General features: G+C 38.0%; 1 protein-coding gene across 1 annotated transcript in view; it reads right to left on the bottom strand.

The window, feature by feature from the left end:
• The window catches only part of LOC135470810 (protein shortage in chiasmata 1 ortholog-like), a 52224-nt gene that overhangs the window by 11461 nt on the left and 28349 nt on the right, over window positions 1-12414 (bottom strand). The window contains exons 17-25 of the mRNA XM_064749853.1: window positions 11909-12067; window positions 11324-11438; window positions 11049-11068; window positions 10272-10414; window positions 9818-9948; window positions 9097-9278; window positions 8673-8772; window positions 7333-7560; window positions 5068-5158 (exon numbers count right to left, since the gene is read on the bottom strand). Of these exons, the coding sequence (XP_064605923.1) occupies window positions 5068-5158; window positions 7333-7560; window positions 8673-8772; window positions 9097-9278; window positions 9818-9948; window positions 10272-10414; window positions 11049-11068; window positions 11324-11438; window positions 11909-12067 (1169 nt within the window). The remainder of the gene's footprint in view (window positions 1-5067; window positions 5159-7332; window positions 7561-8672; window positions 8773-9096; window positions 9279-9817; window positions 9949-10271; window positions 10415-11048; window positions 11069-11323; window positions 11439-11908; window positions 12068-12414) is intronic.

The raw sequence follows: 12414 nt of genomic DNA, 5'->3' as shown, positions 1-12414 counted from the left end.
TCAGCTTCTCAGTTTTGTATTTATTTCTTGCCCAACAAAAGGGGCAGTCACATCACATTAGCCTTCCTTCAAAGTGGGATTGTTCATCTGACAGACAAAATAGTAGAAATGTACAATACAATCAATGGATTTCTTGCTTCAACAGAATTCTTGCCTTATGACCTCAGTGATGATTTCACGTGCTGCATTCCTTATAAGGCAATGAGTCCAACGCCTTCACATAAAAGATTGTTTGTGCTTTCCATACTAATTTTGAGGACTGAAAACACTACTTTATCTGAAATTGTGGATTTTAAAGAAAATTCCAAATTTCAAGCAGACAACAGGTGGTCAAAGTGAATGAATGATGGATGATATTCAAAGACACAAAGCACCCACAACACTTTCTGACAGGCAGCATAGAACACTAAGAGTTGTTCACCATAAAAAAAACTGATGAAAAAAAAATTTTGGTTAATGTGTGTAACTGGTGTATAACTTACTGACAGTGTGTAAAACCATTTTCAACTGAAAACAAAATATTTACAAATAAATCATGCAGAAAAATCTTTGAAGGATTTTTCTTTTCATAAAACATACATTAAGTCTGTGTTAGTATTAATTTTTCTATGGATATACATGTAGGCCTAACTCGGCTCTTGCAAGTTCCTTCTTCAGAACAGTCAGCGTGTTTGCAGTGAAATCTTAGCAAATTTATAGAAATATTATAATTTCACCTCATTTGGCAATTTGGTTATTGCCAAATTTAAAGGAATGATTCTAGAACACCCTTATTGGTTGACAGCTGGTATACAAATGTCTGTTTCAAAACAACATTTACAAACATCATATAGATGCAAAGGTTACTAAGATTTTTATTGATTGATATCTCAACAAATTTTCAGTGAAAAAATTGTCAATATATTCATTTAAAAAATCAGATTTCATGAAAAAAAAACTGAACCTCATTAAATACTGAAAATAAAGAAATGAAAAAAAACCTATGCTTTTAAAATTACTTAAATTATTTCAAATAAAATTGTCACAAATGACTTTGTACAGTATTTAGAAAGTCTGGTATGTTATTACCATGGGGATGTACATGTGTTTGACAAAAACAGGCCAGTGTAAAATTGTAAAGAGACAATCACTGCTGTTTTGTTTTTTGATTTTTTTCTTTTCTTTTTTAAATACCTTATACATGATGATATCCTAATTATAATTCAGATGTGTGTATTTAGTATCAGATATTCCACTGTTAATAAACTTGTGTCACTAATGTTATGCTTTTTTTTACTAAAACATTTATCTGCTGAGTTGACATTCTTACACGTACAGTGTACCTGTACATGATACATGAACAAGATAAAATCAAATTTATGTAATAAATTTACAATTTAATATGTTGGTACATAAGTACATCATATGTCTTGTAAAATATGGATATACATCTGTTTGACAAAAGCAGGTCAGACAGTGTAAAAATCACAATCACAATCTTTAATAACTGATATTTTTATGCATGATGATATCATAATTATAATTTAGATGTGTGTATTAAGATCAAACATTAAATTGTGAATAAACTTCTGCATGAATTAATGAAGCAAATACCAGAGTAAAAATTTAAATATCAAACAAATACCACTGAAAAGAGTATGCATTTCCTCACAGGTGCATGCCATAAAAAAATAAAAAAATATGTACCTCAAGTTGATAAATTATAAATAAAGTCACGGGCAACTCCATTTTGCCTAAGAACTAGACCTGAAGTCCTGTGTTAGAAGGGGAATTCCCGTCGGAAACCACCGAAGAGCAGTTCATACATATTCAGTAGAACTCTTCTCCCCAGAAGGTAGCGAACAGTACAGTTTGTTTTCCACTTGATGATCGGGAAACCGGAATGTTGGACGTAGGTTCCGAGTTAACACGAACAAGCCAGCAGTTTTAACGACTCTCCTTGGCTGTGAGGCAACACACCCCCAGCATAAATTACAGGGTACTAAAGATGCAGGAAGCGATAGACTTGGTGATTTATGCCAGCTTTTTAGTTTTACGTGCATGGTGAGCAAAAATCGCAAAATTATGCAGCCGCCACCTCCAGATAGGAAAAAATGTGTTCTTTTCAGACCGTAGTGTCATTTTTTAAAGTTTTCTTCGCCTTTAAGAAAGACATGCTACAGATACATTGCACATATACACTTATGTTAATTACCTGCCAAGAAAGAAAACACGTGATGCAGAAGCTGAACTAAAACAACTTCCCTGACACAACGCATGGGCTGGGCAAATCATGCACAGGTAACAACAATCTGTGGCATGTTTCAGAGCTGGTTCTTCTACAAACTGCTTTTCAGTAAGGTTTATAGATTGGTAACTTTTCACACCTTGCAAGGCGATTTGTCAAATAATGATAATAATCGTTCTAGTTGTGATCAAAGTATATAGCCAAAGCCCACTGTTAGTCCAGAAATAACTTTAGCCTTTAGACTGACAGTTGTAGGGTTCTCTAAATGAATCGGCTAATTATAGTTCTAAATCTGGCCTTTTTGTACATAATAACATGTAAATTTTTAGCACAGGTTACAATTCACTGAATTCCAGTAACATTTCTGTCAAGCATATGATAAATTGTTTATTGTTACCATTTAAATCTTCAAAATTTACAATCACTGAATCAGACACAGATTCATTAAATAAAGGCATGTTGTTGATCAAATTTTCCTTGTGTATGTTTTTTGTCACTTGCATTTATTTTTGACTCTGACTGCCTTAGTGATTGCTCACCTTTATTGCTATTGTGTTTTGTAAAACTGGTGATGTGCACTCAACAAAAAGTTGCACAGACTACTGCAAAGTACGAGTACAAACCTGGTCAACGGGTGCAAATATGTACACAACTGCTGGGATGATCTTCCCAGAAAATTAAAAGCCACATTTTGAAGGTAGTGTTTCTAGGTGTAATAATATGCTCTTGAATAAAAGAGCACATTTCTTTTACATGTCAACTATAAAAATTAGTCATGAAAGGGTTTGTTTTACGAGGCCTAGGCTATGTTGTGTTTCATAATGTTTACGTCTCGTTTTTAAATGGCATCAAGAGTTCAGATAAACACAACAAAAGCCCCACAAATGCACAGAAGAATACCGACAGCACTGTGGTAAGTATAACCCCTGAGGGGAATCTTCACTAGTGTTTACGATAGGTATGTGGCTACCACGACAACCACACAAGTTGTCAAATGTGTCCACCAAAAATGAAAACTTTACAAGGAAAACAATTGGATCTGTAGTCTGGACACGAAGTTATATATAGTACATATGTTAAAGGAAAATAGCTATCTAAACTGACCGCCAAAAGAAACTTTACAACTCCGTGAGTTAACTTAACCAGCCTTTTCAGCAAATTAATACCAAATTATTGTAGGAAAACGTTGTAGGAAGCATATTCCCATGTGCCACAAGCGTCACATACACCCACACAAATTTGTTTTGAGACAACGAAGAAAGTTGAAAAATCATGTGACCCATGGATGACCGCAACTGCACAAGTAATAAGTGTACAAAAACGTTACACACAGTGTGCTGGACTTGCACACTGACTAAAAACCACCAAAGTAATGCCTCTATTGACTCCAGAACAATGCGAGACGGCCCTGGGTATGGTATCCATGGGAGCCACCCATGCCCACATTGCAAGGCCCTTCTGCTGCTTTCGTGTAACTGTGTCAAACTTGATGCAATGTTAAAGACAGACACAGCAGACACTGGACAGGCCAAGAACAGGCAGGCCTAGGGTAACTATGCCAGGAGAAGACAAGCACCTGTGCACCTTACACCTGAGGAACTGCTTCCTGTCATCGTCAATCAATGCCTTAGGTCACCGGGTCAGTCAGCAGACCGTGAGGCTCACTGAATTAGGGCCTAGCGAGTTTACCGTCGAAAAGGCAAACGAACGCCATGCATGCATCATGCATGCAGCGTGATGGTGTGGGGTGGGATTTGTGGAGAGGAACGGTCTCTGGTCATCATCTACGGGAACCTAACAGCTCAATGGAACGTGAATGAAATTCTACGTCCTGTTGTCCTGCCATTCCTTCAACAGCATCCACGTGGTGTCCTGTACCAGCATGACAACGCCAGACCCCATACAGCTTGAGTTGTGCAAAACTTCCTGGACGCCAACGACGTCAACGTCTTGCCGTGGCCTGCATGTTCCCCAGGTATGTCCCCCATGGAACATGGGATATCATGTTTCCCCAAGTAAGACAATGGCCACACATTGCAGCCAACCAACAAGACCTGGCGTTTGCTCTCCAAGATGAAGGACAACGAATTCTATGTCATCTCATCAGACGACTGACTTTTTCTATGTGTCAGAGAGATTTTGCATACATTTAAGCAAGGGTGGACACACACGATATTGATTGGTTTTGGTTTTGACTGATTTTAAAAATAATCAACTTTTTGTATACTCTGCTCTTTGTTAACCAAGATGGAATTGCTATTTTTCTACTACCCCTGCTCTGATTGTTCACTTGTAAAATGATTTGAGGGCTGCTTTGTCCGTTCTTACTCAAGACTTTCAATATCTAAAGTCATTGGTCTTTTCAATATATTAAACTTCAGTCATCCTGTCTTTTGCTTTGGCAAAATGAATTGATTTGGACTCTTTGTAAAGTTTCTTATGGCTGTCAGTTTAGTTACCATGGCAATTGTGAAAATGGACAAATGTGAAACATCGTCATCTGTGTATCTGTTTATCCACCAAAAATTAAAACTCTATGTGGACAACTGATGGGGTTATTGCAGGGTCACAAAATCATATCTATTTACATGTATTTAGGAAAATGGCAATCTGGTAACCATGACAACTGCGGAAATGGACAAATGTGAGTCGCAACAAATTGTCATCTGTGTATCCATGCATCCACCAAAAATTAAAACTCTAAGTGGAAAAGTGTTGGAGTTATAGCCAGGACATGAAATCATATCCACAGAGGCAAACTGGCTGCTGTGATCACACTGGAGACAGGACAGTAAACAAAAGCTGTACCACTCAGATCTTGTGCGTAATTAATAAATTACCTTGATCACAAAGTCATCCACAGTATTAGCAAACTGTGACAATGCATTCTGCAGTCTATCAACATTTGTGGATTTCGCTGGTGGCAAAGACCTGAAAAACAAAAGTGTGAACTAGAGCCAATGGGTTTGATGACATCTGATGAACATTGGAAAGGTATACAGAAATAAACATTAATAATACAGTACATGTAGTTCCACCTTGCATTACCTGACATGTATACTGTGTAGGATGTGGCTCTTTATTACCTTCATATCCACTGAGGAAGTCACTTCTTTTAGGTTGCATGCAGTCGTAACGACACCGCAAAGTTTACTATTAATTCATTCACCTCTACTAGTCTTCCATTTCTATTATATTATGACAATCAATAATACTTTTCTGTGGTTGTTTTTTAGGCAAAGCCAAATACACCAAAGTCAAATATTCCTGCTTGCTTTTGGGATCCGACATAAGGATTTGAAACTTTACCAACATGTACCTGTAACCTAAAAACACTGAAACATAAAGAGTGTGGTCATTTTTCTCTGAATCCCAATTTTTACACTGATCTCTGACCGGTTTCCTCCCACCATAATGCTGGCCCCCGTCGTATAAATGAAATATTCAAATTAATACACCATTCAAATAAATAAATAAATAAATACTGCTTGAGGTTAAATTTTTTTGACTTAAAAAACAGTTGGAGCTATAGCTTCCTCAAGAAATCATATCTATTTATATAGTATATGTATAGGGAATCTGGCTACATGGTAATTGTACTATTATTGTTGGGATTGTTGGTAGATATTAAAGGGACAATATTTTGATTGGCAGTTTTTCGTGACATTTGTCTTAATACGCTTATGGGGTGAGATAAAGCTTTCCTCATGCCAGCGTCTATTAATATCCCCTACAGAGTAGGGCAGACTTCAATTCAATAAGTCACTCATTCTTAATAGCTAGATTGATGCCAATAGTACACACGCATCTAGCCAGTGACTAAGGCGTATTTTCCCTTTTGTGCCTGGTATGACTAACCTGAAGATAAAGCTGGGTATCACTTGGTTTCTGAAGTATATCTGCGGTTAAAATGCATCCCCGTTTAACAACCAGAATTTGGGGGCGCTGTGCATTAGGGATATCAAACAGCAATTTGTATATAGAATAAAAAACAAATGAGCTTCCTCAACTTTCTACATCTTTGTATTCTGACTGCAGTTTCGAATGTCTTGTTCATCAAGGAAGGAAGGATAACAGTTTTATATATGGGCATGTTTCTAGGGAGTAAATGGGCACTGGGACAACAAATATACTGTTTGATTTTACCCTACGTCATAAAGATTAGTATTATTATCCTTTTTGATCTCTCTCCTTGTGTATAGCTGTTCACAAGGCTCTGTCATGTCCATAGTTGAAACTTTTTTCGATCGTGTCATTACTCGAGAAATTCTGTCAGCATCTGATAGGTTTATAATGACCTTGTCTAGTTTCGCTCATCAAATAACCTTCATTTGAAACCATTAGAAACTATTCCTAACACAGGTGAAATTTTCTTTATTAGTGTATTATTTTTGAAAGAGTAAAATTGATATCGGTTTAAATACATAAATATGACAGAATTGTGGGCGACTGACCGTCATACCAATTGACACCCCGCGGCTGAGCATGTGCTGTTGTTTATATCGCCGTCATATCCAGAAAAGTACGAGTAAAGATCTGACCCTTGTGACCAAACCCTCCCACAGATACCTTTCATGACGTTCAACAAGTGTGCAAAAAGTGAATCAAAATGCATTCTGGAACATAGGACTAAGGTAAACATGCTGCTGATTGTGTGAAATTTGTGGCATACCAATTGACGCTATTGAAAACAACACATGGCCTTTTTATGCTATCGGATAGTTATCGGATTCCTACCTTTGGTGTGCACTTCGCCAAACTAATAAAACAGCTCAATTTATTTTGGAAAAAACTCAATTTCAAAACTGACCAAAACTCAATTTCCACTGGTTTCTCATTGCTGACGAGAAAGTGCCTAAAAAAACCCTGTATATATATGTACATATATATATACACATATTGTCGATTGAGAATACATTAGCTTACACGCCTCCTTTAATAAACTGTGCCAAAGTCAGCCAGCCAACAAGCCAGCCATCCAGCAAGGACAGTTGTGAACTACCACCTCAATGCCATGGGTTACAAAGAATCTTATCCAGATGAGAGCCCGCCAAATTTGTCTAAAACTGTTGTAATGTTAGAGCAGTGAGTCTCTGTGTACTTACTTGCATGATGAGAACTGGGGGCAGAGGATGAGACAGAAGTGAGTGTATTTCTGATGGAAAGAGAAGAGCTTGTCACACATTTCCTGCAGCTGGGCAGGAGAAATCAGGTCAGTAAGAGAGTGCAGGCAGATTCCACTCGTCACATCCACGGTGATGTCAGCGAAGTGTAAGTAACTCCTGCCAGTATGTAGAGAAGAATAGTCTCTTTCCACAATAAGGATATTGAATCTGCCGATCAACAAAAGAAAAAACAAACTTGAAATGAGTATTTTCAAAATAAAAAAATAAGACTGTTTCACCTGAAGTTAAACTTCCCAAAAGAATTCAGTGTATGTATACAAAATAAGACAATATCATTCTACAGCTTCAGACTTTGTAGTTATACTACTATACAGTTCTTCTGAATATGAAAGCAAAGGATGAGCGGCCTAAACTTCAATCACTTGGTCTGCCAATGAGTACATTCAGGAAGTTTTATACGATCTCACCCAGTCTATTTCCAACACAGTATGAAAAATACAGTGAAACATTAAACAAAAATTGGAAAACTCAGTAAAATATTGCAGAATGCTAATTTTCAACAGGCTCCTTTCTCAAGAAGAGATAAATAACTTAGATTTGACCCTGTAGGAGACACATGAATGCAAAACTTAGCTCAACACATTAAGAACTCAAATTGAGAATTTGGTAATTTATGGTAATTAATATGCACACAGAGCATCAGCAATGACACATCTTCCTTGTGTCATTGTGCTTTTTATGCATGTAAAACTTCAGGTCAATACATACTGTACTTTTTAAGATATCATCCCTAAAATTTTGTTTAACCACTGCTTTCTTTGTTATTTGAGAATTTTTCTTTATTTATTTTCTTTGTTATTCACAGAATGCGACATAAGCAGATCTGTACCAACCAGACTTTTCCTGAATTACACACCTGTTTTCCAGCAGGTGAAGAAGCTCATCAGTATCAAGAAGGCTGCATTTTAATTATACCCACTTGTTTTCCAGCAGGTGAAGAAGCATTGTATCAACCCGCCTTTTTTTTCAGCAGCTACAGAAGCTCTCTATCGACAAAACTGTTCCTTAATAACCTGTCTCTTTTCCACCAGCTGGAGAAGCCCTGAATCAACTAGTTTGTTCTCAAATTACCCACCTGTTTTCCAAAAGCTGGACTATCTCTGTATCAATCATACTGTTCCTTAATTACCAACCTCGTTTCCAGCTGCCAAACAATATCACAGATGCTCTATATCAATCAAACTGTTCCTTGATAACCTGTCTAATTTAAACCAGCTGGAGAGGCCATGTATCAGCTAGACTGTTCCCGAATTACCCACCTGTTTTCTAATAACTGGAGAAGCTCTGCATGAGCCGTTAGTTTTTGTGATCCTATCACTGCGAGTTGGGGTCTTCTATTTTGCCTGACCAGACCTGCACCTGAGAACAACATGTTGGTCAAACTTTATGTTAGTCATGTGTTATCAGTACAGTGATCGGGGGCCACTTTCACAAAACTTTGTCAATCATTTTATTCACCTCGCATTTAAGACACAGATGTTGTGATACCAAAGTAGCTCTTTAACTAAACTAAAGCTTTTTCTGGTTGAGCAGATCTTTCAAATTCTGAGGGCTGCGCACTGCATACACCTTTTTTTCAGCACATTTTTCAACACAGTTACCCACTCAGACCCTTGCTGACCATTAACTTGATAGCCAGGTACTGAATACCAGATGCACACTTTTTATTAATATTACACTTACCCACACAGACCCTGGTTGGATCTAGTTTGAGGGCGAGGTACCAAATACTGTGTTGGTGACAGATGGTTTGCCAACCAGCCTGAGGGTGGTGTTCATACTCAACTACAAGGTTAAACAGTGACCATGGGAAGGTTTTTTGTATTGCCCGAGCAGGGGTTATCACACACTCCACCTGATCAAACCTGTGGAAAATCCAAAGGCACTGCTGATAACTGCTGGAAGTACCTAAAGACTGTACGAAAATCCAGCCCTGATATTACAGTCTAGAAAACATAAACAATCAATAAAATTGTACAATGTGTCAGACCAGCTTTGCCATTTGACTATGTCGTGTTGGCGTGGCACTATGAAGACCACTGGATTTATATTTATATTTATGTTGTGCTGTATCCTGATTTATACTCAAATGATGAATTATCAGACTGGTGTTTTGCACCTTACTCAATACAAGGTTTATTTACATATTTATTTGATGGCTGTTTAATGTCACAGTCAAGAATTTTTCACTTATACTATGGCAGTAAGTTTTAGGGGTGGAGGAAACCGGTGTAAATCAGTGACCTCTCTAAAGGCAAGTTAAACACAGGGTTTATGGATGAAGGTCACTGGACAGAAACCAACCAACATCACTGCACCTACACAGCCGATATGTCCATTCACAGGGAACTTGAACTTTCTCTATTGCAAAAATACTTGGTTTAGTATGGCAAATTGTATATACTTGTTAAGGAGAGCTGCTGGATCCTGTTCTGTGCTTGTGATAATCACAGGCCTGAGCTGAGAACAACTGGCCAGTGTTTGGTGTAACTCAGACAACAGTCTCTCCACATCTCTCTTCACTATTACAAGAACCTGCAAAACAAAAAATAATAATAAAAATAAAGCATAAATGCATGTTTTACAAAATCCCTAAAACAACAGTTTAATGGGTAGCAAACAATGTGCTCATAGACTGATCGAACACCAAACTCACTCAACACGCATTGTGTGTGGTTGATCAGTCACTGTGGAGCAATTTAAAGCTCTCTACAGGCGTCTACAATCCCTCCACCAATCATTCAATCATAATCCTAGCAACACACACAAGGGTATCGGATAACAGCGTGTAGAAGTGGCACAAAACGCCACATAAGAAAGATTATATGCAAGATAAATGTATGTTAGAAGCGGGTTACCTTTGATTCTAGTTTGCTATTCTGCTTTCCCAGCCATTCTTCAATGTAAACACACATTTCTTTCATCTTCGGGTGTAGACAGAGGTTAGTTTTCAGTTTATGTTGCAACTGGAAAAGTTTCTGTTTGAGTTCAACAATGCTGCCTGCAAAGGAAAATTTAGTAAGACAAGCTGAACATGAAAGTACATTGTGCAGTACAGTAGCGTGCGTTGGCAGACCTGCGTATAACATTGCATGTGGCTGTGTGAAGGTAGAATGCAGCTGCGGAGGAGTATTGCATGATTTGTGATGGCACTCTACACAGGATTATTCACTGTGTGGTACCAACATAAAATCCAACATAAGTATTGAGCAACGGCTGCACTGTACTGTTCAGCTTTCCTTAGCGTTCTGAGCAGCACAATTCACACCCATACAATCCAACAACTGATGTCACAGTATGCACCTCCAAGTGCCTGCCAACAAATCTCTTCCATGGCACTCACACAAAAGAGTACATAGTCACCTATGGACTACAATACTGTAGGTATACATGTATGTACCTTATCACACAGATAAATATGTCCTCACCAGTGTCTGCTGATAATTCTCCAGGGCACTCAAACAGTACATAGCCGTCTCCAGATTAAAGTGGAAGTACATGTCTAACACAGACTGCAAAATACCTAGCTCACAGAGCCTGTTGATACCTCTACTCCAGGCCATACAGACAGTACTTAGCCATCTCCAGATTACAGTGTAGGTACATGTCTAACACACAGACCCCAAAATACGCACCTCCCAGAGCCTGTTGATACCTCTCCTCCAGGGCACTAAGACAGAACATGGCCATCTCCAGACTACAGTGTAGGCACATGTCTAACACACAGACTGCAAAATACGTACCTCCCGGTCTGTCAGCAACCTGTGGATGGTCATGGGTTTCCCCCGAGCTCTGCTCGGTTTCCTCCCACCATAATGCTGGCCGCCATCGTATAAGTGAAATATTCTTGAGTACGGCGTAAAAACACCAATCAAATAAATAAATAAATAACGTACCTCCCAGTTGATACCTCTCCTCCAGGCCAGACAGACAGAAGATACCCGTCTCCAGACTACAGTGTAGGTACATATCATATACACAGGTCACAACATGCACAAGCAGCAGGTCTTTATAGCAATCTTGATCTGAAAAATGAGCACCTACGGTTTACACTGAAGTCATTTTTCATTATTAATTTTCCTTTATAGTAGTCTGTTGTAGGCATTGAGATCATAAACTAAATTCCTCATGTTAACAAAACCAAAAATCAAGATTTCCACAGAAGAGCAAGGTGGAATTTAACTATCTAAAAGTCTCACCTAACCAGAATAACAATACACCGTATAATCAAAATATTTATGCATTACTTTTGAACTTTTTGCATACTGCAGTTTAAGTTAGAAATGTACTCATTTAAAAATATCCCTGATGCGACTACAAAATAAATCTGTCTCTGTTACATTTTCAGCTAAGGTATGATGCAGACATATAACATCTGGTTGTTTTAGCTGAAATAAGATTAAGCTCTTTCCTACTGTAACTGACGCAAAATGTAAATGCTCTGGAGTCAAAAAAAAAAAAAATCACAGATTTGTTCTCTTGTTGTGATACCCACCTTTATCTTGTCTTTCCATCTGCTTAACTAAGAATCTGGTCATATCTGGAGTCAGAGTGGCCAGATGCTGATGTGGAGGCAGTATTCTTTGGTCGAACAGGTGATGCAGAGCCTCCTGAATGTACTCTGATAACAACATGGCTGCCTCGGAATACTCCCCTGTGGCATTATGCAAAGACTACAATTACTCTTACCCAACAGGTTCTGAATTACTGATATTTCTTCTGTCTCTGATCTTATGTAATAATCCACAAGATATTTCACAGTGGTTTGGTGATCAGGTTTATGGACAGAGGTGGCGGGTGGGTATACTGCATTGAAGAAAGCAATACACAAAAACATCAAAGGTATTAAAAGTCACACTGAAGCCATCAAAAAGCTGATGGCTTTTGATTATCTATTACCATCGTTAACCAGAGGCACCCCCTTAACCTCAATTTTTATGTACTTGTACATATATATGTAAGTCACTGCACCTTCACAATAATTTCAGACATTCAATTTTA

Source organism: Liolophura sinensis, chromosome 7 (assembly GCF_032854445.1).
Source record: "Liolophura sinensis isolate JHLJ2023 chromosome 7, CUHK_Ljap_v2, whole genome shotgun sequence".
Lineage (NCBI taxonomy): Eukaryota > Metazoa > Mollusca > Polyplacophora > Chitonida > Chitonidae > Liolophura > Liolophura sinensis.
This window is presented reverse-complemented; position numbering and strand designations above follow the sequence as displayed.